The 26,201-nt window shown below is 40.3% G+C and overlaps 2 protein-coding genes across 9 annotated transcripts in view; one reads left to right on the forward strand and one right to left on the reverse strand.

Annotated features, from left to right (window-relative positions):
• Positions 1-206: 206 nt before the first annotated feature.
• Positions 207-6,266, reverse strand: ddx10 (DEAD (Asp-Glu-Ala-Asp) box polypeptide 10). The gene is made up of 3 exons (XM_028444423.1): positions 5,849-6,266; positions 3,496-4,469; positions 207-1,758 (listed from the first exon to the last, which is right to left on the reverse strand). Exons 1-3 carry the CDS (start codon positions 6,210-6,212, stop codon positions 502-504), a joined length of 2,595 nt encoding a protein of 864 aa, XP_028300224.1. The 5' UTR covers positions 6,213-6,266; the 3' UTR covers positions 207-501.
• A 1,271-nt stretch (positions 6,267-7,537) lies between these two features.
• szt2 (SZT2 subunit of KICSTOR complex) overlaps positions 7,538-26,201 on the forward strand; it is a 197,923-nt gene continuing 179,259 nt past the window's right edge. For all 8 annotated transcript variants that reach the window (XM_028445251.1, XM_028445256.1, XM_028445254.1 and 5 more), the window contains exons 1-7: positions 7,538-7,690; positions 10,144-10,269; positions 10,345-10,518; positions 13,114-13,284; positions 22,469-22,591; positions 22,667-22,829; positions 25,596-25,702. In XM_028445251.1, coding sequence (XP_028301052.1) covers positions 7,667-7,690; positions 10,144-10,269; positions 10,345-10,518; positions 13,114-13,284; positions 22,469-22,591; positions 22,667-22,829; positions 25,596-25,702 — 888 coding nt within the window. In that variant the 5' untranslated portion in view covers positions 7,538-7,666. The remainder of the gene's footprint in view (positions 7,691-10,143; positions 10,270-10,344; positions 10,519-13,113; positions 13,285-22,468; positions 22,592-22,666; positions 22,830-25,595; positions 25,703-26,201) is intronic.

The following is a 26,201-nucleotide window of genomic DNA, read 5'->3' on the forward strand; positions in this document are numbered from 1 at the left end:
CATTCACACAAACTGCAATAAATGCAAAAATGGTATTTTAAACATCAGTTTTTCATTTATAACTACAGACGTTTTCACCACAAATAAGTGGTGCTCATTCTATTTAATGAGCATATATTTAGCAGAGAAACACTCTAAATCTCAGCTGCAGATAAAAATCTTAATTTTGACATCTTTACAAATTTTGCTTTTTCTTTAGTTTGTTACATTAACCAGCAGATGTCGCTGTATTTCATTACATCAAATTAAACCCTGAACCTTTTTCAACCCTTTCTAAACAAAAAGAGGACAATAAACGTTTAAATATAACCTAACCAAGATGAATGTTGACAGATGAACTGTGTTCACATTTTTATCAATCATCACATCTACGTTTACAAAATTCATTTACATTTAGAGAATAATGTTCTCTTTAAAAGACTGTGTATATATAGATGTTTATATATATGTAATTTATGATGTCATTAGCATGTGCACAGGAGTGACTCAGCTTCACCAACATTATGTTTTTCCTGCTAGTAGATGAAGAACCAGCTCTTCATCCTCAGCCAGAGTCAGCCCAGTGTCCAAAGCACTGTGATCTTCATCCTCCTCCTCCTCCTCCCCCTCATGATTCCTCTTTTTCTTCTTCTCCATGACCAACTCCTCTTCATCACTACTCTCACTTCTGTGCTGTCGTTTGGACGGCCTCATCCCCTGCTCCTCCTCTTCATCATCACCCTCCTCCTCCTCCTCTTCATCATCACCCTCCTCCTCCTCCTCTTCATCATCACCCTCCTCCTCCTCCTCTTCCTCAGAATGCAGTTTGTCAGGATCTGGCAGCGTGCTCGGGTCAAACTCTTCTTCGTCATCACTGTCGCTGTGATTGGCTAAGTAAGCCAGCACTTCATCCTCCTGGTCGGAGGCGGGACTGTGGCGTTTAGCCGCCTCCCTCCTGGCGTCCCTCTCCTTCAGCCTCTTCTCTCTGTGTTTGGCCTTCACTTTGCGGCTGTACTCCTGCTTGTCGAATGCCTGGTCCTCGCGCCTCAGTCGCTCTCGAGCCTTCTCCACGTTGATGCCCGACGCCTCACCCTCGTCTTCCTCCTCTTCTTCCAGGGCAGCCGTCCGCTGGACAGGAGGCCACAGCTGCACGGCCGTGCCCTCATCAGTGAACGTCACTTTGGTGTTGACCAGGAAGTTTCTCTTCAGCACCTTTTTGGCCTCTTTGTACTTTGTAACTCGCTCAGTTTTCTGTCCGCCTCCTGCTGGCTCCTCCTCTTCCTGTTGGTCCCCTGTCACATTTAACACATCTTTTCTTTTGACCGTCAGGAGATCCAGGTCTCTGAGGTCATCATCATCATCATCATCGTCACTGCTGTCTTCTGCACCCATGACGATAACCTCAGGCTGACGCTCTTCTGCTTCACTCTCACGTTCCACATTGTCATCATCACTGGAGTCGTCTGATCCTGAACTAGAAACTTTTCCACCAAGCTTGGCCTTAAATTTCCTAAGCTCCTCCTCCTCTCCTTTCTCAGTTATTTTGTGGGTCGGAGCTTTATTCAAGAAACGAACCCTGGGAGGCACAGCGAGGCCCAGAGAGTGTGCGTACTCCTGGATGGGGAGTCTCGTCACGTCGAACACGTCTTTGTTCTTCATGAGAAAAACTGAACGCAGATATGAGACGAAGCAGCGCTGGGCGCGCTCCTTCTGCTCCTTCTCCTGGGCCAGGAACGCCTGCAGCTTCTGGCCTATGTCCTGTAGTTTGTCTGGATTCACCTGCAGCCACAAACAGTCACTGTCAAAACATGCACTTCTCTGAGTAAGAGATTACTAATACTTTATTACTGTACTCAAGGAAGTTTTTACCACATCTGTACCGTTTACATTTTAACACAAATTACTAAACTTTACTCTTTAAATTTTAAAAACTTCCTTAAAATAAAAAGATGTGCTTGTATTTAAAATAAAACAAAGCAGAAAACCAGTCACTGTAAAAGCCGTGTATGTGTTCAGTGTATCCTGTGTAGGGGCGTCCCGATCCGATATTGATATCAGTCTGCTATCAGCCAGAAAACGAATATCGGATTTTATCGGATTGCATCTAAAACAAGTTTGTTGTTTTTGTCTCCGCTCTCAATCGTTCTCACCATATACTGACAGTAAAAAACAACTTAAGTGAACTTGACTTGCTGACTATTGTTCTGAGTATCGTCACGATTATGCCTTTTCTAACATCCCACACTACAAAATAAGTAATAGAAGTATGTATGATTCTTTGCTATATGGTATCGGATCTATATCGGCCAATACTCAAGACTGCAATATTGGTATTGTATCAGAAGTGAAAAAGTTGTATCGGGACATCCCTCATCCTGAGTGTATATATTGTGTTGTTTATGTACAGTGTATGTATACATGTTTTGTTTGTATGTGCAGCGTATGTTGTGTGTACATAGTTTGTGTGTATGTACACTGCATGTTTGTATTGTGTGTGCATGGAAAGTGTTAGAGTGTCTTGTGTACGTACAGTGCAGTGACGTGCAGTCAGGGTGAATTGATATTTTGATTTGTTTTATTTATAATTTGTTCTTTAATTTCTGATAGCCTACAGTACCTAGGGTTAGGGTTAGCTTTGAGTAAGTAAGTTTGAGTATTGTATCGTCCAGTGTGCGTGTGTGTATATACAGTGCGTGTGTGTTATGTCATACAGTAAGTACAGTAGTTATTGTGTACGTACAGTGCGAGTATGCATTGCAGGGGTCACCAACACGGTGCTCGTGGGCCGCAGGTAGCCCTCATGGACCATGTAAGGGGCCCCCAGGAGCTCTAGTCACCAATGAGCTCAATCTTTAATCTGATTAACTTTCCAGTATTGAATAGGGGTGGGAACCTCTGGGTACCTCACTATACAAATCTCACGATAACGATTATCTTCAAAATATGACGACACTGCGATTATCGATATATTGGTCAGAAATCAATTTACGATAATCCATGACGTAACAAGAAAAAAAAAAAGATTAAGTGAAAAAATACAATTTTTATTTTATATCTCTGAAAGTGTCAACATCCCAATGTAAACAAATAACTATCTCCAATAGTGCTTTCTGTAAACAAAAAAATAGGGTATTTCTTACCAGTGACCCCATTATAGTGCAATATTCCAGTAAACAATATATTGGGTCCTTCAACAGTGACAAAATGTATGTGAAGACGCACCTGCATATTTTAGTGAAAAAGCAGAAAAGGTTTTGAGACAAAGGAAAAAAAAAAAAAAGAAAAAAAAAATCGATAGTGCAAGCATATCAACAATCAATCATGCCAAAAAACATCATATCGAGATATCGTCACTCACAAAAATAAATAAATACATATGATGGAGTTACTTAGTACTTAGTAAAGTTGAATACTCCTCTAATTAATGTGTGCCGTGTACATACAGTGATCCTGTTGATGGGAACCTTCTTGTATTGTGTGTTTATGTACAGTGTGTAGTGTGTATTGTGTACGTACAGTGATCTTATTGATGGGAACCTTCTTGTCTTTCAGCATCTTTATCATCCCTTTCTCCTCTGAGGGCAGCAGCAGCAGCAGGCCCTCCCCCCCCTGGCGGTACCTGGCCGTGCGGCCCACCCTGTGGATGTAGGTGTCTGCGTCCTCGGGGCAGTCGAACTGCAGAACCCAGTGGACGGAGGGGAAGTCCAGGCCTCTGGCGGCGATGTCTGTGGCGAGGAGGACGGCGCTGCTTTTTCTGATGAAGTCGTTGTAGATCTCCACCCTCTTCATTTGATGCTGCTTGCCATGCAGAGCCAGGACGGAGGTGCCGGGCCGGAGGCGGCAGAAGGCCCTGAACAGGTACTGGACCTCCTTACAGCAGGCAAAGAACACAATGATTTTCTTCTTCAGGTGGCTCCGGATGAAAGAGAAGAGCATGTTGACCTTCTGGTGGAGCTCACACACCACGAAGCTCTGCTCCAGGGTGGCCGGGGTGCTGAACCTGGCCTTCTCGTGGACCCACACGTACTGAGGCTCCCTGAGGCTGAGGCGGGCCAGGTCTTTGACAGACTTGGTCTGGGTGGCTGAAAACAGCAGCGTCTGTCTGGACCTGGGTAGGTTCTCCACGATGGCGTTGAGGGTGTCGGCGAATCCCAGGTCCAGGATGCGGTCTGCTTCATCCAGGACCAACAGCTGCAGGTTGGATGCGGTGAAAGCTGCGGTCTGGTCCATGTGCTGCAGCAGGCGGCCCGGCGTGCAGATGATGATGTTGGTCCGGTTGATCCTCTCGGACTCGGTGTCCAAGTCCTTCCCTCCAATGACCAGTCCAGCGGAGAAGTCGTGGTTGCGACCCACCTTCCTCAGCACCTCGTAGGTCTGGTAGGCCAGCTCTCTGGTGGGGGAGATGATCAGCGCCCCCAGCCCGTCCATGGAGCTCCACTGCTGCCGGTACAGACACTCCAGCACCGGGATCAGGAAGGCCAGAGTCTTACCTGTTAACATGAAATATTATTTATTCACTGTTTCTTTAAGACGTACTAGAATTATATATCCTGTCCTTAACCCTAAATATTCCTTATTAAAATATATTTTATATTCTCAGGTCAACTTTTTTGAGGCCTATCTTCTGAACAAATAGTTGCAAAACATCTGATTTTAATTTAATCTAAATCTAACAACACTAGCTTTACGTCAGATAGAAACAACCTCAGGACAGTCAGATTATCACTAAAGACTGTTTGAGAGCAAGTACAAAAATAAATAAATTTAAAAAATGAAGAAAAATAAGAAATAAGCATACACTTTAGACCGCTCCATGATAAATAATGAATAAAAATCAATAATCTTGTACATAATCTGTATTGTTTTAAATCAGCAGTAAATGTCATCTTTAACTAAATACAATCACTGATTGTTTGATTTTTGAATGAAAAAAACCTTGTAATTAAAGACTAATGTCAGATACTAACTTTTGCATTTCTACCTGACTCAAACAGAATGTGTATCTTTAACTCTTGATGTGCAACAACTAATGTTTTGACTAATAAATATCTTACGTAAGAAGACACGGCCTGCCATGCACCAGACCAAAGGGAGGAGGGGCACTAGATAATAACGACTGGAAAAAATGCTGAGAAAACTACATTCTGGGCTGGAGTCAGCCAACCCTGGTTGGTTCAGACCACAGCTGTGTATTACATGAGTGCTTGTTTTCCTATTGACTTGACATTCCTGTTTATTTATTTTTGTTCATTTAAAATCCATTAATAAAGCAAATGATTGAGTTGAGCAAAGCAAAACATCTGTCCGGTCTCTCTGATGCTTCTCAGGCTTGAACACTAGAGCAGTGGTTCCTAATCTTTTTGTCCAGTGCACCCCCTTTGCATTTTTGTCAAATCCCTTTTAATTATCCTCACCATAATTTTCCATGCTTTTTCATTTGTGCTACAGTGGGCTCTCCTAAACTCATGTGAACATTGGTTACCTAAGACTTAATCTACAAATTCAAAACAATGAATAAAATATAGGGCGGAATTTCCATTAAAAAAAACAAACAAAAAAAACATGATTACTTCAATAGTAAATGCGGTCTCAGTAAAATGTAGCCAATTGTTGTCTCCTATTGTCAGAAGTGTGATAAAATTGCCTCTATAGCATTAAATAATTCTGTATATAATATTTTATTGAGGAATAGTGCTGATAGTTTGTAGTGAATTTGCCCCCCCCCAAAAAAAAAAAGAACGAGAAACATTTCCAGATTATTTTTAAATTAATTGTTAAATATTTCCGCGTACCCCCTGCAATGTGCTCCTGTACCCCACGGGGTACACGTACCAATGAACTAGCGTAACTTAACTTTAACATAACATACCGGAGCCGGTTTTAGCTGCGCCGAGCACGTCGCACCCGCGCAGCGCGAGCCCGATGGTTCGCCGTTGCACCTCGGTGGGCTGACGGAGCTGCGAGTCCTGCAGGCCCAGCAGCGTCTTCTTGGACAGCGGAAAGTCGGAGAACTGGACCACCTTCTCTGCGTCTATGCGCTCGTAGCCACTCACGAGCCGACGGATGTCGTCGCGCTCTACCTGCCACGCGGGCCTCTTCCTGTCCGCGCAATCCCGCTTTACCCGCTCCTTGGTCCGCGAGTACTTCTTCTTCCACTTCTCGAAGCTACGCACCGGGTCCTGAGCGAGGCTGGGACCGGAGTCCTTACCGGGAGGAACATGCTTCGGCTTCATGCTGGATCTACGTTTCACGTGAAATCTTTTCAGTGTCCCGTTCAAGTGACGTCAGCAGAGCGCGCCTGCGAGATGAGCATTGCATTCCCTGCGCAGGGACTGTTAGGTATGGAGGACCAAACCTGCCAAAATTTAAATTAAATAAATAAATAAACGTTAACATTTAAAAAAAGTAAAACTGAAAAATGAAATACAAATAAAAAATTTTGTGGGAAAAAAATAGAAAAGTTCAAATATAAATACATCATTAAATAAATAAATGCAAAAATGAAATAAAGATTGATAAATAAAAAAGGAAAATGTAAATATAATTTATTTTCATTTTATTTTTTGATTTTATTTATTTAATCATTCATTTTATGCATATACGAATATTTTTCTTTTCTTGTTGTTTTTATTTTTACTTATATTCATTTCTTTTTAATTTTGGCAGGTTCTCGCTGGCAGGGTCCAAATCCAAAAGAGCATACATAATTATGAGATAGTAGTATCTCATAATTATTAGATAGTATCTCACTCATTTTTATTATTATTATGATTTGACTTTTCCTAGATTTTTTCCCTCTGGTGGGAATGGGCTTCCATAAGATACTGTGTATTAATAATTATGTTATGAGCATGCGCACTACCGGAAAATTAATTTATTGTACTTCAGCTTAGCTTTTTTCTACTTCCGCCGTGCTGAGATAAAAAAAAATATATTTCAAAGCTAATGTTATTTGACGAGTGCTGAATGGCTCATTTTCTTGTACAAAAATATACAACTGCTCAATTTACCTGGCAGGTGAGGTTCCAACGCCACAAAGAAATGACAGACAAGTTAATCTACTTCATGGTGAAGGGAAGGCCATCACAAGACACTGACAAGAAGGAGCTCAGGAACATGATTATAATAAAACTCCATACGAAAATAAATAATTTATTTTCCAAAAAAACATGATTATAATACACATTGCAGTAAAAAACGGTTAACCTAATGTAACTTTATTTTTTTTAATCAGTATAACCCAGTACGGGTACATCTCAGTACGTAGCAGTCACGTACTGAGATTTTAAGAGGAACTGAGTTCATGTCGTACTGAAATTGTATATGCGCATGCGCGGACATGCGTACTACCGAAAAATATTTTTTGCTTAAAAAAATAATTTTTGTTTTTAAAGTGAACGGACGCGTGTTTTATTTTATTATTTTATTTTTATTATATTAGGGTTAGGATTACGTTAGGGATATAATCTCAGTACGGAGGTAAACTCAGACAGTGACACCGGTCCACATCCACACCAGTGGGGGCGGAAATGCACCTACAGTTGTTTACCAGCCGCCCGTAGAACGTAGAAGAAGAATGAGAAGCAGCAGAAAATGAAGACGAAGAAGAGTCAGAAGAAGAAGCTCCGGTAACGACTGAAGAAACTGTAAACGTTCCGCACCGTGTTGTCCATGTGCTGCACGCGGTATGGCAGAGCGAGCGGAGCCTGAGGTAACACACACGCACACGCACACACACACACGCACACACACACGCACACACACACACACACACACACACACACACACACACACACACACACACACACACACACACACACACACACACGCACACACACACACACATGCACACAGAGACACACATTACGTCTAAGTGAGGAAGCACTCTGAGTACACTAAGAAGTGTTTTTCAGCTTTCCCAGGATTAAAGTGACACGAGGTGGACTTTTGTTTTGACAGACAGACAAACAGACAGACACAACAGGAGACAGTCACTGACTGACAGACAGACGAGACCAGAGTCAGGTCGTCTGCAAGTGATTTAGCACCAGGCGGGGGCGTAGCACCACATTTTGGGCCCTGGGTTCAAACCATGTTGTTGCCCCCCTACTATAAGTTATGTACACTATACTATACTAGTGTTCTTGCATTGTTATATAAGCTTTTTTGTCTTCACAATAATCCAGAGGTTCCCAACCTTTTTTGGGTGGTGACCCCATATTGATATTACAAATGTCCGGTGACCCCAGGGATATTTTTTTTCTTTTCTTTTCAGTGTTTTACAAATACAGAGTAGCCAGGATTAGTGCACATCTGTGCCACCTCGGATATTTTTATCCTGCATTGTATTTGAATGAGATTTATATTTGATAAATTATAGGCTACAGTTATTTGAGCAGAACTCTAACAAAGTCATTGTTGATTATTTTATGCTACAGTTGAGTTTTTCAGGAGAATTAACACTTCCCACAGTTGGTCAGTGCGCTATGAATGAATGGAAGAAGGCCTGTGGTTCAATGACTAATGGGAATCAGTGAGCGACAACACAGGGCTCACAGTTTGTCTGTGGGAAGCTTGTACAGATCCTTCACAAGAGATGCCACACCTTCACACTTAGTGTCAAAGCAACTAACATCTCAAACCAGATACCACAGCACGCCTTAACACAGACATAGGCAACTTGCAGCGCGGGGACCACGTGTGGTCCTTGGCCTAATTTTGTACGGCCCTCCAAAACAAGAAGTTGGAATGAATATAACGAACAACATGATACAGAAAATAACTCCAAAAACATACAGACACAGAAAAATGCACAAAATGTCACTAAAAGTACACAAAGTAACAACAGAAACACAAATGAATTCAAAAGTTGCACAAAATAACCACTACACACTTATTAAATGACTGCAAAGACACTTATATTGCCAACATCATTTTACAAAATGACAGAAAAATACACAAATCAACTACAAAAATACAGAAAATAACTCAAAAGAACGCACAAATTGACAACAATTTGAAATAACAAAATTAATAACAGAAACAAACAATGACTTCTAGTGATTGAACACATCCTTGAAATGGCGTGTTGGGGAGGCCAATTGGTGATAATGATTTGTTTTGGTTACAGGCTAGTATTCTTTCATTAGCCTTAAAAGTCTTGGTCACAGTAAATCCAATATTGTGGGATCAAACAGCAATTGGCCGAGACATCCTCTCCATCTTTTCCAAGATCGATTCAATTCCATGCAAACGCTCCAAAATATAAAAAAAAAAAAATATCCTCGATGTCCTCAACAGAGAGTAAAGCCAAGCACACAATCTTCCAAACGATCCCAGGAATCCATCGTGTATCCGGCTGCAAACGTTCCATCATGGCACGCAGGCTCACCTCGGCCTGGTCTTCTCATTGAGAAAATTTGATCAATAGCATTAAGTAACCAGCTGATCAATTCTATAGTTTCAGTTTTTGGATGAATGCAGAGAGTTTCCTATTAGCTTCACAAGACGGCAAACAATAAAAGACAGACTAATGGACGAAAAACAAAAATGTGGCTCTTAAAGCTGCCTTTGGTTTCATGAGGTGACTCTGGCTCAAATGTTGGGACATTTTTTTTTTTTACAGCAACTACAAAGGGAATAGAGACAGTGACTCTTGTAACACACAAAATGAACCCTTAAACACCCAAAATGACTACAAAAACGCACAAAACCATTACATACTTGTGAAATGACTGCAAAGACTTTTAAAATGCCAACATAATTTTACAAAAATGACAGAAAGATACACAAACCAACTACAAAAATACGGAAAATAACTTGAAAGCACGTACAAATCCACAACAACAATTTGAAATAGTAACAAAAATAATAACAGAAACACACATAATGACCCTTAAAACAAGATGACTCAAAGCATACATTATATACTAAAATAATATACATAGTAAGAACAAGAACACACAAATGAACACACAAAATGACACCAAAACACACTGCATGAGAGAAAAATATACAGAATGATGATGAAAATACAAAAAATGATTCCAAAAACATACAAAACAACAACAAAAGCAGACAAACCCTTTGTTGTCTTCTGTGTTAATGCTCAGATTGTTCATTCAAATGCTGTCATGACTATTGTGTGTGTGTGCTCGTGTGTAGGTTGAGGAGGCGGACCACATCTACCTGCTGATGAAGGAGGACTATCGGATCTCCAGGAACGTTCGTCTAGCTTGGTTCCTCAGTAAACTCAACCAAGTGGTCTGGCCCGCTTCTCAGCCTGAAGTGGTGAGACCTCTATTATGATGATGATGATGATGATGAAGGGCTGGTTAATGGTGTGTGTGTGTGGCTATTTTTCAGCTGAACTCAGGGAATGAACTGGACCTGCTGAGTGTTCTCCCTAAAGGATGGAGACCCGACCTCCCTCCGACCACTCAGCCCTGCACGTTGATGCCATGCACGCGTGCCACTTTCCTGGCCCGGCGCTATCGCTTCATCATTGAGCTGGACCTTAGCCCCTCCACTGGAATTGTGGTGAGATCTCGTGATTACAGGGTGGACCTTTTCTTTGTAACAGGGTTAAAGTGAATTATAAATGGAATCCCGTAATTGGTAATTAATTACAATTATATTACAATTATGATTATAATTTAATCATTCCACTTTATTTCAACAAATTTTCAGGATATCCCATACACTTAGGTCTCAAAAGTTTTGACCAATTGTTTTGTGATTATTCATAACATCTTTTTACAACATACACATGGCAGCAACAGCGAGGCTGACAAGCTTTGACACCACAGAGAGCGACTATGTCATTTTGAAGTCCATCAAACGGACATGAAGTATAACAAAACAAGAGAACAACAAAAACATTAGGATGGTCACTAACACAAATTCAAACCATCTCAGCACCACGGATAGCGACCGTATCATTTTGATCCCACTTTAACCATTTTAACTCAAAGCCTGTATCAGTAGCTATAAAGTTTAGTAAAACTGACACAGCGGTCCACATGTTCACAAACACTATTTCAATATAAAGTACTATAGGCCTACTCATCACTATTTGAAGAGCCTTGTACTCCGTGAACTCGTCCACGATGCTCTGTATGTCCATTTTCTTTGATCTCTCGTTCTCTATGGACATCATGTCAAGTCCACTCAGTCTCTCCTGTCCCACTGTGCTCCTCAACTGGGTTTTAATAAGTTTTTACTTGGAGAATGAGCAGAACACGTGACTGATGTGCGCGCATACTCTGTGCAGAAACCATGTTGTTTACATAATGTGACGCTTGAAAAATGTAAAAATGGCAATGAGTGAAGTGCTGTTAAGGCTCGTAAATAGTTTGTAGTATGTAGAAAGCTTGTCACCTGAGGACGCGGCCGCTTATTTAAGGAAACTCACTTTAAGAACAGGTGAACAATTGCAGGACCCATGCAGCATTCCTGAAAACAAGTGGTCATCTGATGTGCAATCCTGGCTTGATGTTCAATGACCAGACATTTATACATACGTATCTGATAGAAAAACCCAATGTATAAATGAAAGAAAACCTAAAAGCTTTAAGTCTCTAGATGTTTATAACTACTTGTTATGAACGGTCTGCTGTACTCCTGTTAGCAAAGGTTTCCGTGAATTTCTGTGTATTTTGATCAGTTTCAACGGATGAGTTTCCATCTTTTTTTGCTTCCACATTAAGTCTCCTCCTCACTGTCCCACGTCTGCTTATCAGTCCATTTACAGCTTTTTCTGGTCACTTTTTACTGGATCCAGACTGAGATACTGCTCCGTCAGCTCCGTGCGCCATCGCCTCATCAGTCCTCCAGTTGTTTTACACCGCCCCCCCCCCCCCCCCCCCCCCCCCCCCCCCCCATATCTCCGTCCCTGATCGGATTATTACTTTTTGAGATATGGCCAATTTAGTGTGGGGGGGGAGGGGGGTGATGTGTAGATTTCCTTTTTTTTTTTTAATTTTTGTTCCGTTTTCAGCTTCCATAATCTCAGGAACTACACAACATATAGTATATACTAATACAGCTCCACCTACTCTCCCATCCTATCTGGTGGACATGCCAGCTCCTCAAAATTGGGTAAAAATTTGTCAGAGTTTTGGGCTGGAACATGTTTGAGCCTTCAGTAAAGTAGGTGGAAAAGGAAAAAAGGGTGAAAATAAGCAAAAATTGGCTCAAATTGTTAGAAAAATATTCTTAGTTACTTGAAGGCATCTGGTGACACCCCTTCCAGTGTCCTGCGACCCCAAATGGGGACCTGACCCCAAGGTTGAGAACCCCTGCCATAGAGTGCAGTCACTCTGAGATTTTTGACAAATGGAAATAATCTGCAGGGTTTTCACCAGGAATTATTCCCAGCATAAGGGGATCACGTGGTGCGCGAGCAAGCGCCATCTGTGCGGAATATTTTGACATTTATAATTCTGAGAGGGACAAATTTAGTGAAGTAAAGCTAAAGTTTGTTTTTTCTGTTGTTTTTTTAAACGGGTCCAGCCTTACTTTAAAGCTAAAAGTTATTTGTTGATGAATGTAGTCATAGAGTTACTCATGCTTGGTAGACGTCATCCACTAATAAATACTCACTTGGATGGTAAATATGCAGAGGATGCACACAGGCAGCATCGGGGGCAGCTAAGTGGTGGCAGGGGTCCTCAGGTAAAGACAAGATCATCCAAGCAAATCTTCTGTATTAAATAGACAGTGCGGCTAATATGTGTTTCTCGGTTATTCAGATTAAAAAGAGTTAAAACAACACATGCATGCCTAGAAGTCCCTTTTGTGTGCAACAATTACTACAATGGCACAATTACTAAGAAAATAAAAAACAGAAAATACTCCCTACGTTGCTAAAAACAGAGTGTTGGGAGCTCCATTGGGGAGCAAAATTACAAAGTCGGGGCCCCCTACACTCAACAGCATAGGCGAGAACCCTGCTTTGACTAAAATGTTAAGAGGATCAATCAACAATACAACTTCATACCAAATCACTTTTTTTCATCAGAAAAAAAGTGATTTTGGGTTTTAGTTACTCTTTAATCTTTAGTAGTCTAATGTCACAGTTATTCCTCCACTCTGAGAGCCTCACTGAGGTCATGTGATGCTCTGGTCCCTCAGGATGACAGCACCGGAGAGATGATCTTTGATGAAGTCTTTCACGCTCTGTCTCGCTGTCTGGCTGGTCTGGCTCAACCATTTCAAGTTCCTGGAACTGAGCAACTCTTCAAGCCCAAGATCTTCATCACCATCCTGGCGTACTCCTCAATCATTGGTCTGACATCCCATCAGGTCAGTGCAGCAACAATGTTTCCTCCAATAAGTGGAGAAGAACTAAGGGTGTGAAACGTACTGGTTTATCCAACACATCACGATTCAGAACATTATGGGTTTCTGCCTTTTGTTATTACCGTGTGAAGAAGTAACATTTTCAGCTGTGAACATCTCATCTGACAGGGTGGGTAGATGATTAGACAGACACAGCAGCACAGTAACTCACAGGTACTCAACCTTGGGGTCAGGACCCCATTTGGGGCCATGACACACTGGGAGGGGGTTGCCAGATGCCTTCAAGAAATTATTTACAGTGACATTAAATTGCAATTGTTTTTAAAAAAGCTTAAATTCTTGCAAATTGTCCCACAGAACTTTGGCAAATTACATTGCAAATTTTGAGAAAATTTGTTACAAAGTCCTGAAATTTTCATTCATTGTTAACATTCAGATCAGATCAAATCAGATCACAATTCCTTCATCAATCCCAGGGGGAAATTGCTTTTGTTACAGCCACAGAAAAAAATTACAAATAAAAGAATAAAAACGTTAAAGATGAAAGAAAGAATAAATAAGTGTATAATTAAGTAAAAGACTGTTAAAAATAGGGATCAGATACACACACATTACAGTAGTAGAAATTAAAGTAGGATAGATAATACTAATAATAATGAAAATAATACAAATAATTCTGGATTTTGTTTGTATTTGTTGTGTTTTCCATCACAAATACATGGACTTTTTTGGTCTGGCCCAGTTGAAGTCAAACTGGGTCGTATGTGTCCCATGAGTTTGACACCCCTGGTGTAAAAGATTTTCCCACCTATCATGTAATATACTTTACACTAGGCATGGACAACTGGTGGCCCAGGGACCACATGAAGCCCTCTGTCTAGTTTTGTGCACCCCCCTCAGTAAACGCACAAAATGAATTAAAAAAAAAAAAACACAAAAAGACAGAGAAATGCACAAAACTACAATAGAAATACACAAAATGACTCTAAAAAACAGACATTACTGAAAAGACACAAACCCACCACAAAAATATGCAAAGTGACTCTAAAAACACACAAAACAAGAATATGTCACAATGTGGTAGTGGTGTGGATCCAAATGCAGGGAGAGATGGAACCAGTTCATGTTTACTCCAAACTCAAAAACAAAATCTGACAGGGCACAAGGAGAACCGGGGAGCAGGGAACAAACACAGCAGGACACGAGGAGGGTCGACAACACACAATGATTCAGCAATCACACCGTGACCAGACACTCCGCTAAATAGTGAGGGAGGCTTGATTGGGAATGGGCCACACCTGGGTGCAACACATGAGGCAGCTATACAGTCACAATCCACCCCCCAGTGACATCACTGGGGGGTGGAGCCACGAGCAGGAATACCTGAAACACAAAGACAATAGTTAAACACAGGAGGCCAGACTCAAACAGAATAAACAAAGGCACAGAATAACTGGAAAAGAACCACAAGGGCTACACACAAACTAAAACAGAATCCACAAATGAAAGGAAACGCCACAACCCAGTGTGATAGAAGTCATCCACTATCATCAGAATAAAGTGCACCGCGATAATATTTCTCAGTAATTTTGCCATAGAGAAAGGAAGCTTTTTGTATATGATCATGAAATCCATTTCAGTCAATCACTGTGAGCTTTTCAAACCACTGGGCTGGTAATTGGACAATCCCTTCCTGTGTGTTATTAATAGCACCCATTATTTATTAATAGTAATGGATTTGAGGCTCTCACTCTCCATTTGCTTTGAAGGAAGGGCTAAAATGGTTTAGTTTTAACACATCATTGTACAGTTTATTTTGATAGAACACAACATTCAAACACCATGTCATGCCAGTAGGTGGCTAACAACTGAAGAACAATTTAAAAGGTAAATATTGTTTAAAGATATCATCAGTGATACATCGTAAGGGTTGGAAAAATATCTACTACAATTTTCTTTATTATTATACAACAGCAATGGCTATAATTGACACCACGGAGAATATAAGAGAAGCATTAGAAAAAAAAACTATTTGTATTCGGAATTTTTCTGGACCTACAAAAAGCCTTTGACACAATTAATCATGATATTCTAGAAGAATAACTTCAAAATTACGGAATAAAGCACAACGCTTTAAAATGGATTAAAAGCTATATGACAAATAGGAGACAATATGTTGACTTTGAAGAACACACATCAAAATGCCAAACCATACAATGTGATGTGCCACAGGGTTCAATTTTAGGGCCAAAACTGTTCATTTTATACATAAACGACATTTTCAAAGTCTCAAATTGCCTCAAACTAATGTTTTTTGCAGACGATACATTATCCTATGCTCAGGTAAAGACATTAAAACTTTAATAGTCAACAAATGAAGAACTATCAAAAATTCAGACATGGTTAGATGTAAATAAACTATCTCTAAACGTCAGCAAAACAAAATTCATCAATTTCAGAAAGAGAAAAATAATAGGAGACTGAAACTAAACATGGAAATAATAGAACAAGTAGAAGAATATAGGGTACTAGGAGTGTGGATGGACGACAAGCTGACCTGGAAAAAACATATACAAATAGTTAAAAACAAAGTTGCCAAAAGCAGTTACATCCTATGGAAGCTTCAACAAATCCTACACACCAAATCACTTAAAACAATCTATTCTTCACTCATAGCATCGCACTTAAATTACTGCTCCGAAATATGGGGAAATAGCTACAAAATGCATCTTGAACCATTATTTAAACTACAAAAAAAAGCTATAAGAATTTTACATAAAGCACCACACAACGCACACACAAACGAATTATTTGAGAAGGCAAAATACCTAAAACTGCAAGAAATAATACACTACAACACACAAATACATGCATTTAGGGCTTCATCTAAAAAACTACCACATCAAATACAAAAACGTTTCACATACAATCAAAATTCCTACGACTTCAGACATAATAATGTGTTTAGACTAGACAGAGTCAAATCGAACATTGGGAAACATAGTACTGTGTATAGAGCCATGAACCTCTGGAATAGCCTTGACGCAGAGACACAACAATCCATTAATCTGACAAGATTTAAGGAGAAAACACAGAGGATATTCCTACACGCATACGGATCTCAAGTCAACTCTTCATCGAACTATACAGCGACGACATGGAACTCATCAACTGGTCATTGAGCGCCATCGACTCAATCTTCACGACAAGGCGACTACTGCAGCACGAACTAGCGTGTCCAAAGGACACATATCCAAGTGGATATGTCATGGATGCACGGGGGAGAAGCCAGATGCTCTGTCTCTCCCTGCTGACAGTGGAAGATGTGGAGGACATTTATCTGCTAGGGGTCATGATCTTTGGCCTGCTAATGATGGGGGTATGTGTATGTGCATGTGCCTTTCTGATGTATTGTATGCTGAGGCGACTTTCCGAGGATATGAAGGTACTTCGAAAGGAAAAAAACTTTTCGTTTGGAGAGTTGGAGGAACCTAAACAACGACTGGAAAAGAAAGCTCGAGGAGATATGGAGAAAAAGGACAGTGAGGAGGAGTAACAACAGGAACAATGACTGCAGACGAGAACACATCACATAAAAAAGGAAAAAAAGATGAAATTATGGTATGAAAAAGATAAGAATGTTTGACCAGGGAAGAAACGAGGTTTGATGTAAAATTATCTGTGTTCAAATCAGGGGACGGATCTAGATAAGCAAAATGCTTTTTTACGTCGCCCTTTCCAACATGCAAAAAAGACAAAAAAAAAAAAAAAAAAACGATGATGTGATTCTGCTCTGAATGTCAAAGTGAATTTCTGTGATTGCAACCATGTCGGAAATGAACTGAATAAATAAATAAATAAATTATTATTGTAATAATTGTAATAGGAGATGAATAATCTCTTTTACAAGTGTATCCTAGGCAACAGCACACTAAACAAGTTGGTTTCATAGGCAATAGAGAACAAAAAATTCAGAGCTAGGCGATATAGCAAGATTCAAGATTAAGTTTTCTATCTCGGGAATATGAAAAACTTACAATATCACCTATATCGGTATATACAGTATATTTTCTATAGCTTATTTTGATTTAAAATACTTGTTTTAGGTAGAACAGCAAGACAAGCACAGTTTGATGGATTACTGAGTGTGTCCTAACCCAGACTATCACCTAAACAATTCACACTACAGAACTCACTCACACGTGCTGTCCCTTAGAGGAGAAAAAGACTAAAATGGCACATATTGTACAGCTCTTTTTTTAATAAATGTGTACGTGTGGCATTTTTCTCATCAAAATTAACCCAGAAATGTCTTTCTGGTCAGACTTATTTTGAAATAAAATTATCGAGATTTATATTGTATCGCTATTTTGAGAAAATGTATTGAGATATGAGTATTGGTCCATATCGCCCAGCTCTACTAAAATGTTAACAAATAAAAACAAAACAAAGTCACAAATATATAAAGGGCCTGTACTCTGAAGCTGGATTTCCACTTATCGTGCTAACTTCATGGGTTTATTCTGTGTGTGCTGTACTACGACGCTGGTTAATGTCTTACGGGGCTAAATCATCATGGTAACTTAGGCTGAACAGCTTACCTTGTCGCGAGTAGGTTTTAGGTTTAGGTTTTTCATAGGAAATATGTAGAATTTTTTTTTTTTTCCACAACACACCTAACATACTGTACATTCAAAACGACACAATGCCCATTTAGAAGAAATAACAAAGATAAAGCAAACCATTACACTATTTTCCATGCTGAAAGGCCTTCAACATACAACATGAATGGCCCCCATACACTCTCAAAAACGTTTTGTCTGCCCTTCAACACATAGATGGTCTTCTCCAGTGGGAGGGTGACAACATCTGTTGTCTCCACTGATCCACAGCAGGTCCATAACACTTTTTCCATTATAGTGATTGACATCTCTTAGCATTCAAAACATTTTCAGTTTTTGTACATGTATATTTCGCTGGGTATAAACCAAATAAGAACAGTCTTCGGTCTATTATAAATTTTTTAGAAATTCAATGTCACCTCTTATTCCTTCCCAAAACACTGCAATCTTCCTACAATACCACATACAATGATCCAGTGTTCCTCTACAGTCAGTACATTTTGGACATACATCTGGAATGTTATCATTATATCTATGAAGATCTACAGGCGTTACATAGATTCGCATCAACCATTTGAACTGAATGAATCTGAGGCGTACATTAATAGATGTGGTATGTTACATGCAGTGCTCCACTGATGCTCCGATAAATCTAAAGATAAATCTTCATTCCAAGCCTTGAGTCTACCATATGAATCTTCAGAATCATTACCCATCATAACATTGTATATATGTGATATTATGCCTTTATTTCGACTATCTTTTGTCATCATTTCCTCTAAGTATGATGGAGTAGGTTTTGTGAGTATATTATTCTGGGTTTTCTGAATTAAACTTTGCAGTTGAAGATATTTAAAGAAATGTTTTTTATCTACATTAAATTTATCTTGCAACTCCTCAAAGCACATTAGTGTGCCACTATTGGGTAGATAAACATCTTGAATCGTTCTCAATCCTTTGGCTGTCCATATACAAAATACTGCATCAGCTCTCCCAGGTACAAAGAAATGGTTGCCCCATATTGGGCTGAATTGGGATAAACCGAGATCCCACTAAACTGAGGGTGAGAACACAAAGCAATAGCAAATGTTTTGATTGCTAATGTGAACAGTAAGGGGGAGAGTGAACATCCTTGTCTACAACCTCTGCGAATCCTAATTGGTTCTGAAATATTTGTATTATATTATTACACCCAAAATGAGGCAGATACACAAATAGAAACATGTATGTACTGTAATGAAGTATAAAGTAAAGCATTGCCACCATGATGAATTCATGTTGGGTGTGGGATACATATGTATGTGTATATACGTATATATGCATATGTGTGTATCCATAAAATGAAGAGTCCGTCCTTAAGACTGCTCTACTGTAAAGTGTCTTGAGATACCATTGGTTATGATTTGGCGCTATACAAATAAAAGATTGATTGATTGATTGATTAACACTCACCAATTCTCTGCATTCCTTTCTTCCTGGTTTTTCTGCAGCAACAGTGTTGTTTTTGGTCTAATTTATGGATTTTAATTCTTCATATTATTTCTCATTGTGACGTAAATTGCTCTGCACGGTTTCTGTGTGACTGTGATTAGTCTGACGCTGCAATCTCCGCCCCTTTTATGTGAGTGTACACGTGGCCAGGCTGAAATCATCTGGGTTAAGTGAACGTGTTTATATCCTGCTTTGTAGTGCAGCTGCTCTCCGACGGAGAATGTTTGGTTAGGTGAAGCTAACGGAGAGATATCCAAGATACATCTATCTAACTTCGTAGTGGTAAGTAATCCAAAGAAGAAGTTAGGGCTTAGTTATTTATTAGGGCTCTAAACTCGCACCCCAGAAGTTAAAGTTTTTTCATTGTATATTTTTTCTTCGTATTACCATGTCTACATACAGTATGTGGTCATAAGTTAACATGCGTAGTTGTAATCAATGTCAAAGCAACTGACTGACTTGTGATGTGCATTGTTTCTAGAAGTGTATGATTCAATTTCAGTTTTGAATTTTACTATGTAATTGCAACACTTAACGAATTGACACCCAAGTATTGTGATAAAGTGAAACCGGGACACTAGGATAAAGTATCTTTTTCCCTTTTCCTCCGACTCCTCCTCCTGCACGTCCTCCCTCGCTGAATCATCAACCTCCTCACAGACCATCCTGTACTCCTCCATTTAAAAACAGAACAAACAGTACTCAAACAAACCAGAGAATAGTAAATGCCTCGACAGTCTTTGAACCAGGAAGTGAGCCATTCGGGGCCACTTCCAGCCCTGCTGCCACACTTTGATTAGCTCTAATTCACACTCCTTATCAATATTAGTCAGTCTTAGTTACTTTAAGTCTGTACATCTGCAATTGTCCCTCAGCTGTCAGTGTTGCTACTAAGGCTGCAACAACGAATCGATAAAAATTGACTATTTAAAGCGTTGGCAACAAATTTTATTATGGATTATTGCGTTGTGGGATTTGTCACTGACTGTGACGCAGAGCCGATTGCTTCGCCTGCAGAGATTTGTGTGCGCACCACAGTGTTTAATGCTCAATTAAACCCATAGCAGCTTTGAGTTTAACATTTTAAGAACTTGTAAAAAATTGGTACATGGAAATAAATTAAATCTGTTTCCCTTTATGGACACCAGAGTAATTTGGCACTCATTATAGATACAATTTGTAAATAAAATGTTTTGAGAAATAAAAAATGCAAATGCTCAAACCCAGAACAGTTTTGAGTTTAACATTTTTAAAAACTTGAAAATTTTAACCATAAAACTAAGGGACCTGCCCAAAAATTTTCTTTTAGCCTCAAGAGAATCATGTTCTCTAGGTGTCTGAGACGTGGCCTTTTTGGTCTGAAAATGAGTCATGCTACTGAAAAGCTTTTGACAAGCAGCAGAAGTGAGTAGTGGTGTGTTTAGTTTGAGTGACAAGTTTTAGGACTGTAGGAAATAACGAGAACGTACATTGTCATCTGGACATGCAAGGTACGACTCATTCTGCTTGGTTCACTCACCGCCATGTTAGCACATTGACTAGCACTAGCTTCTCCTCCATGTTAGCACATTGACTAGCACAAGCTTCTCCTCCATGTTAGCACATTGACTAGCACTAGCTTCTCCTCCGTTAGCACATTGACTAGCACTAGCTTCTCCATGTTAGCACATTGACTAGAACTAGCTTCTCCTCCATGTTAGCACATTGACTAGCACTAGCTTCTCCTCCATGTAAGCACGTTGACTAGCACTAGCTTCTCCTCCATGTTAGCACATAGACTAGCACTAGCTTCTCCTCCATGTTAGCATGTTGACTAGCACTAGCTTCACCTCCATGTTAGCACGTTGACTAGCACTAGCTTCTCCTCCATGTTAGCACGTTGACGAGCACTAGCTTCTCCTCCATGTTAGCACATTGACTAGCACTAGCTTCTCCTCCATGTTAGCACATTGATTAGCACTAGCTTCTCCATGTTAGCACGTTGACTTGCACTAGCTTCTCCTCCATGTTTGCACATAGACTAGCACTAGCTTCTCCTCCATGTTAGCATGTTGACTAGCCCTAGCTTCTCCTCCATGTTAGCACACTGACTAGCACTACTTTCTCCTCCATGTTAGCACACTGACTAGCACCAGCTTCTCCTCCATGTTAGCACGTTGACTTGCACTAGCTTCTCCTCCATGTTAGCACGTTGACTAGCACTAGCTTCTCCTCCATGTTAGCACGTTGACTAGCACTAGCTTCTCCTCCATGTTAGCACGTTGACTAGCACTAGCTTCTCCTCCATGTTAGCACGTTGACTAGCACTAGCTTCTCCTCCATGTTAGCACGTTGACTAGCACTAGCTTCTCCTCCATGTTAGCACATTGACTAGCACTAGCTTCTCCATGTTAGCACGTTGACTAGCACTAGCTTCTCCTCCATGTTAGCATGTCTCCTCCAGCTTTGCGGTTGTTGGTTTGTGTCTTTTTACGTTGTGACGTCATCTTCGAAAGTCTCAAAAGAAATGAGCTCTTTTTTTAAAAATGTAACAAGTAGAAAGTACTGATGTTTGTTAAACCATCATGGGACCTTTGGGGACCAAACGTGTACCTTCTGCCTATTCAGTGTTTTAAATTAAATTAAATTTCTAATTCAGTTTAAAGCCTATTTGTATGAACTTTGGCCAGGACTGTTCTTCTATTGTCATGTTTATAAGTCCATGATCACTTTTATTGCAAGATGTATAGAACAGGACATATGAAATGTACAGACACTCTGAGTTCGGGACCGATTTGGTCCCATTGATTCCCATTATAACCACATATTTTGGATATACTATTATCCTGACATATTAAAGTGGTTTTCCCAACAATACCTAATAAATCTATGACTCTACCTTCAAAATATAGGGAAAACAGGTTTTAGTTGGGATGACCAAGACAGAGCCTCCTCTTTCTTATAACATATAACATTAAATAAATTTAAGCATCTACTTTCAAAAAACAGGGAAGGTACAACCACCACTGTTCAGAAAAGATCTGATCTGATGTTCCACAGGTTTATGTTCTTGAATATTCCTGATTCCTCTGCAGGTTTTGGTCCAAGGCTGCCAGCTTGATAGAACAGACTTTGAAGAGTTTCTGCATTACATCTACCAGCAGATCAAAGCAGTGGAGAGCAACATTGCAGAAGTCTTGCATCAGCAGCATGAACAGGTGAGTGCAGACGAGCACTCAGCCGTTTTCTGTACAGACAGACAGAGACGTGTCAGTCTTTGTGTTCTGTTCCAGTCAGTGGAGCCGAAGCACGGCTCACTCGGCCAGAGCAGCAGCGTGGATGAGCCTTGTCATTGGAAAAGAGGAGTTTCCATGGTGTCTGCGGACATGGGTCTGGTCAGCATGGTCCGTCAGGGCATCATGGCCCTTCAGCTGCTGCCTCAGAACTCCAGCGCAGGTGAGTTTGTCCTCAGGGTGTGCAATCTGATGATATAGGATCATTAAGGATGTAAATAAGACGACAATCTGCCAAATCGCGAAGATCGTAGGTGCGTCTGTTGTGCACATTTTTTTTCTTGCGGTCCCTTGTCTGTGCCATATGTCTGTGGCCCATACATAGCACATTCAAAGGTTCACACTATTAGCTAGCCAGACTCATGTTAGTACTGTACTACAGACACACGGAAGACGTGTTCAACCAGCGCAGAAAGTACACTCCCCCTCCCTCCCCATGCCCGGACAAAAGTTTGAGGAGCTGCTTTCTCTGTGTTGTCAGGACACTCATTGTAGATGTCCGTCTGTCATCTGTAAAACTCCTTCAGTTCTGAGCAGTGGGCGTGCACTGTAGCTGTTCCCACTCAACATTCATAAAGCCAAAATACGGCGCTTAGGGGCACTTCCATCCTGCAAATTTGACGTCATTTGGAGTCAGAGTCTGCGCAGTAGGGTCCGGCGGGAGGAGCCCTAGCAACACGCCCCACTCATTTAGCGTACTGCCCTGATGACTTACATCAGCCCAGCTAGGCCAAGTAGTATTTAGTCAGCCACCAATTGTGCAAGTACTCCCACTTAAAAAGATGAGAGAGACCTGTCATTTTCATCATAGGTATACCTCAACTATGAGAGACAATGAGAAAAAAAACCCCAGAAAATCACATTGTAGGATTTTTAATGCATTAATTGGTAAATCCCTCGGTAAAATAAGTATTTGGTCACCTACAAACAAGCAAGATTTCTGGCTCTCACAGACCTGTAACTTCTTCTTTAAGAGGCTCCTCTGTCCTCCTCTCGTTACCTGTATTACTGGCACCTGTTTGAACTCATCAGTATAAAAGACACCTGTCCACAACCTCAAACAGTCACACTCCAAACTCCACTACAAGACCAAAGAGCTGTCAAAGGACACCAGAAACAAAATTGTAGACCTGGACCAGGCTGGGAAGACTGAATCTGGAATAGGTAAGCAGCTTGGTGTGAAGAAATCAACTGTGGGAGCAATTATTAGAAAATGGCATACAAGACCACTGATAATCTCCCTTGATTTGGGGCTCCAGGACCTAGTGAATGACCTGCAGAAAGCTGGGAACAAAGTAACAAAGGCTACCATCAGTAACACACTACGCCGCCAGGGACTCAAATCCTGCAGTGCCAGACGTGTCCCCCTTCTTAAGCCAGTACATGTACGGGCCCGTCTGAAGTTTGCTAGAGAGCATTTGGATGATCCAGAAGAGGAATGGGCAAATGTCATATGGTCAGATGAAACCAAAATAGACTTTTTTGGTAAAAACTCAACTCGTTATGTTTGGAGGAGAAAGAACACCATACCTACTGTAAAGCATGAGGGTGGTAACATCATGCTTTGGGGCTGTTTCTCTGCAAAGGGACCAGGACGACTGATCCGTGTAAAGGAAAGAATGAATGGGGCCATGTATCATGAGATTTTGAGTGAAAACCTCCTTCCATCAGCAAGGGCATTGAAGATGAAACGTGGCTGGGTCTTTCAGCATGACAATAATCCCAAACACATCGCCCAGGCAACAAAGGAGTAGCTTCGTAAGAAGCATTTCAAGGTCCTGGAGTGGCCTAGCCAGTCTCCAGATCTCAACCCCATAGAAAATCTTTGGAGGGAGTTGAAAGTCCGTGTTGCCCAGCGACAGGCCCAAAACATCACTGCTCTAGAGGAGATCTGCATGGAGGAATGGGCCAAAATACCAGCAACAGTGTGTGAAAACCTTGTGAAGACTTATAGAAAACATTTGACCTCTGTCATTGACAACAAAGGGTTCATTACAAAGTAAAGAGATGAACTTTTGTTATTGACCAAATACTTATTTTCCACCATAATTTGCAAAAAAAATCATTAAAAATCCTACAATGTGATTTTCTGGATTTTTTTTTCTCATTTTGTCTCTCATAGTTTAGGTATACCTATGATAGAAAATAGTATAGTAAGAGTATTTTAACTTTACAGTTTGACCTACATCCCATCTGTTTTCATTGAGGAGGCGGGGTTTGTGATCTATGCAGGGAGAGCTCTAAAAAAAAGCTTCACTCCACCGGGGAGCTTGTCTCGTCCATTCTTTTTACAGTCTATGGTTCTGAGTGCTGGAAGCACTTAGAGACGTTTGAGGAAACAGTGCTTATATTTCTCCTCTGTAACTAACTCTGTCGCTCTGCAGCAGAGCTTGAATTTGAAAAACAGCCCTTCGCTGCCCAGAGCCTTATCGCTCTGCTGCTGTGGAACGACAGAGTTAGTTACCTCAATAACAAATGGAAATCACTAGACTGATATGCTGCCTTGTTATGTAGCAAGTGTTGCTAATGCTAACGCTACACCACTTTAGTTAAACAAAGTAAAAAGACTGTGTGACTAAAATAACTTGTCAGCCTTTTTGTTTGATATTAATTGTACATGGAACCAGTTTGATAAATTGCTTACATACATTTTTAATACTCTGACTTAAATGACCTTGTATCCCTTTTTTCCATTTAGGGTGATCATTTTAAGTAGGTGAAATGGTTTGTTTTATTGATAAATAACTTTAAAATGGTCTAAATCATCTGAATGAACAGAATTGTCATAAAATCGTGATTGTGATTTTACAAAGTATAAATCGTGATATGATTTTTTAATTTGCATCGCCCACCCCTTGTTTGTGCTGACCGAGCAGGTTCCCCTCCACATTACTGATACAAAGTTATTGATGCACGCTGTGCTCTGCAGGCATCATCATCATCACAGACGGAGTGACGAGCATCCCTGATGTCGCTGTGTGTGAAACTCTGCTGAACCAACTGAGGAGTGGAACCATCGCCTGCTCCTTTGTTCAGGTAGGAAGCCTTTGTTTGTATTACATTGCAGCAGGGTTTGGTCAATTATTATTGTTTATGTGTTTGTGTATTTGTTCTTTGGATGCCCATTAGCTTCCACCTTGGTGAATGCTAAGCTTCCTGAGGTCCATAAAAAAAATAGTACATGTAAGAACAGAAAAATAATTAACGACAGTTAAAAACATACAGAAACATTACATAAAAAGGTACATCAAGACACATTTTAATTACCCCGACAAATAAGTAAAAAATACATGAGATATGCATTAAGATTGGTTAAAATATGATTTAAAGTATTTTTAAACGTGCGTAAAGTTGACTTTGTTCGATAAGTGAAAAGCTCTAAAAAAGACAGACGTGTAAATAGTTGGTTTTAGGACGATTGGTGACGAATAATAATAATGATTGTAATTGCATGATTGGTTATTAATTACAATTATGGGGTAACTATAATTGTAATTTTTTTTTTAAAATCAGTTCCTGTTGTTCCTATTGAGTT

This window comes from Gouania willdenowi, chromosome 4 (assembly GCF_900634775.1).
Source record: "Gouania willdenowi chromosome 4, fGouWil2.1, whole genome shotgun sequence".
Taxonomy (NCBI): Eukaryota; Metazoa; Chordata; class Actinopteri; order Blenniiformes; family Gobiesocidae; genus Gouania; species Gouania willdenowi.

Bases quoted from the DNA above. Each gene is read 5' to 3' on its own strand.
- ddx10 (XM_028444423.1), bottom strand. From the start codon at position 6,212: ATGAAGCCGAAGCATGTTCCTCCCGGTAAGGACTCCGGTCCCAGCCTC. The intron at 4,470-5,848 runs GTATGTTATGTT...TCATGTTAACAG, and splicing joins CGCAGCTAAAACCGGCTCCG to GTAAGACTCTGGCCTTCCTG. The intron at 1,759-3,495 runs GTACGTACACAA...TTGTGGCTGCAG, and splicing joins TTCCCATCAATAAGATCACT to GTGAATCCAGACAAACTACA.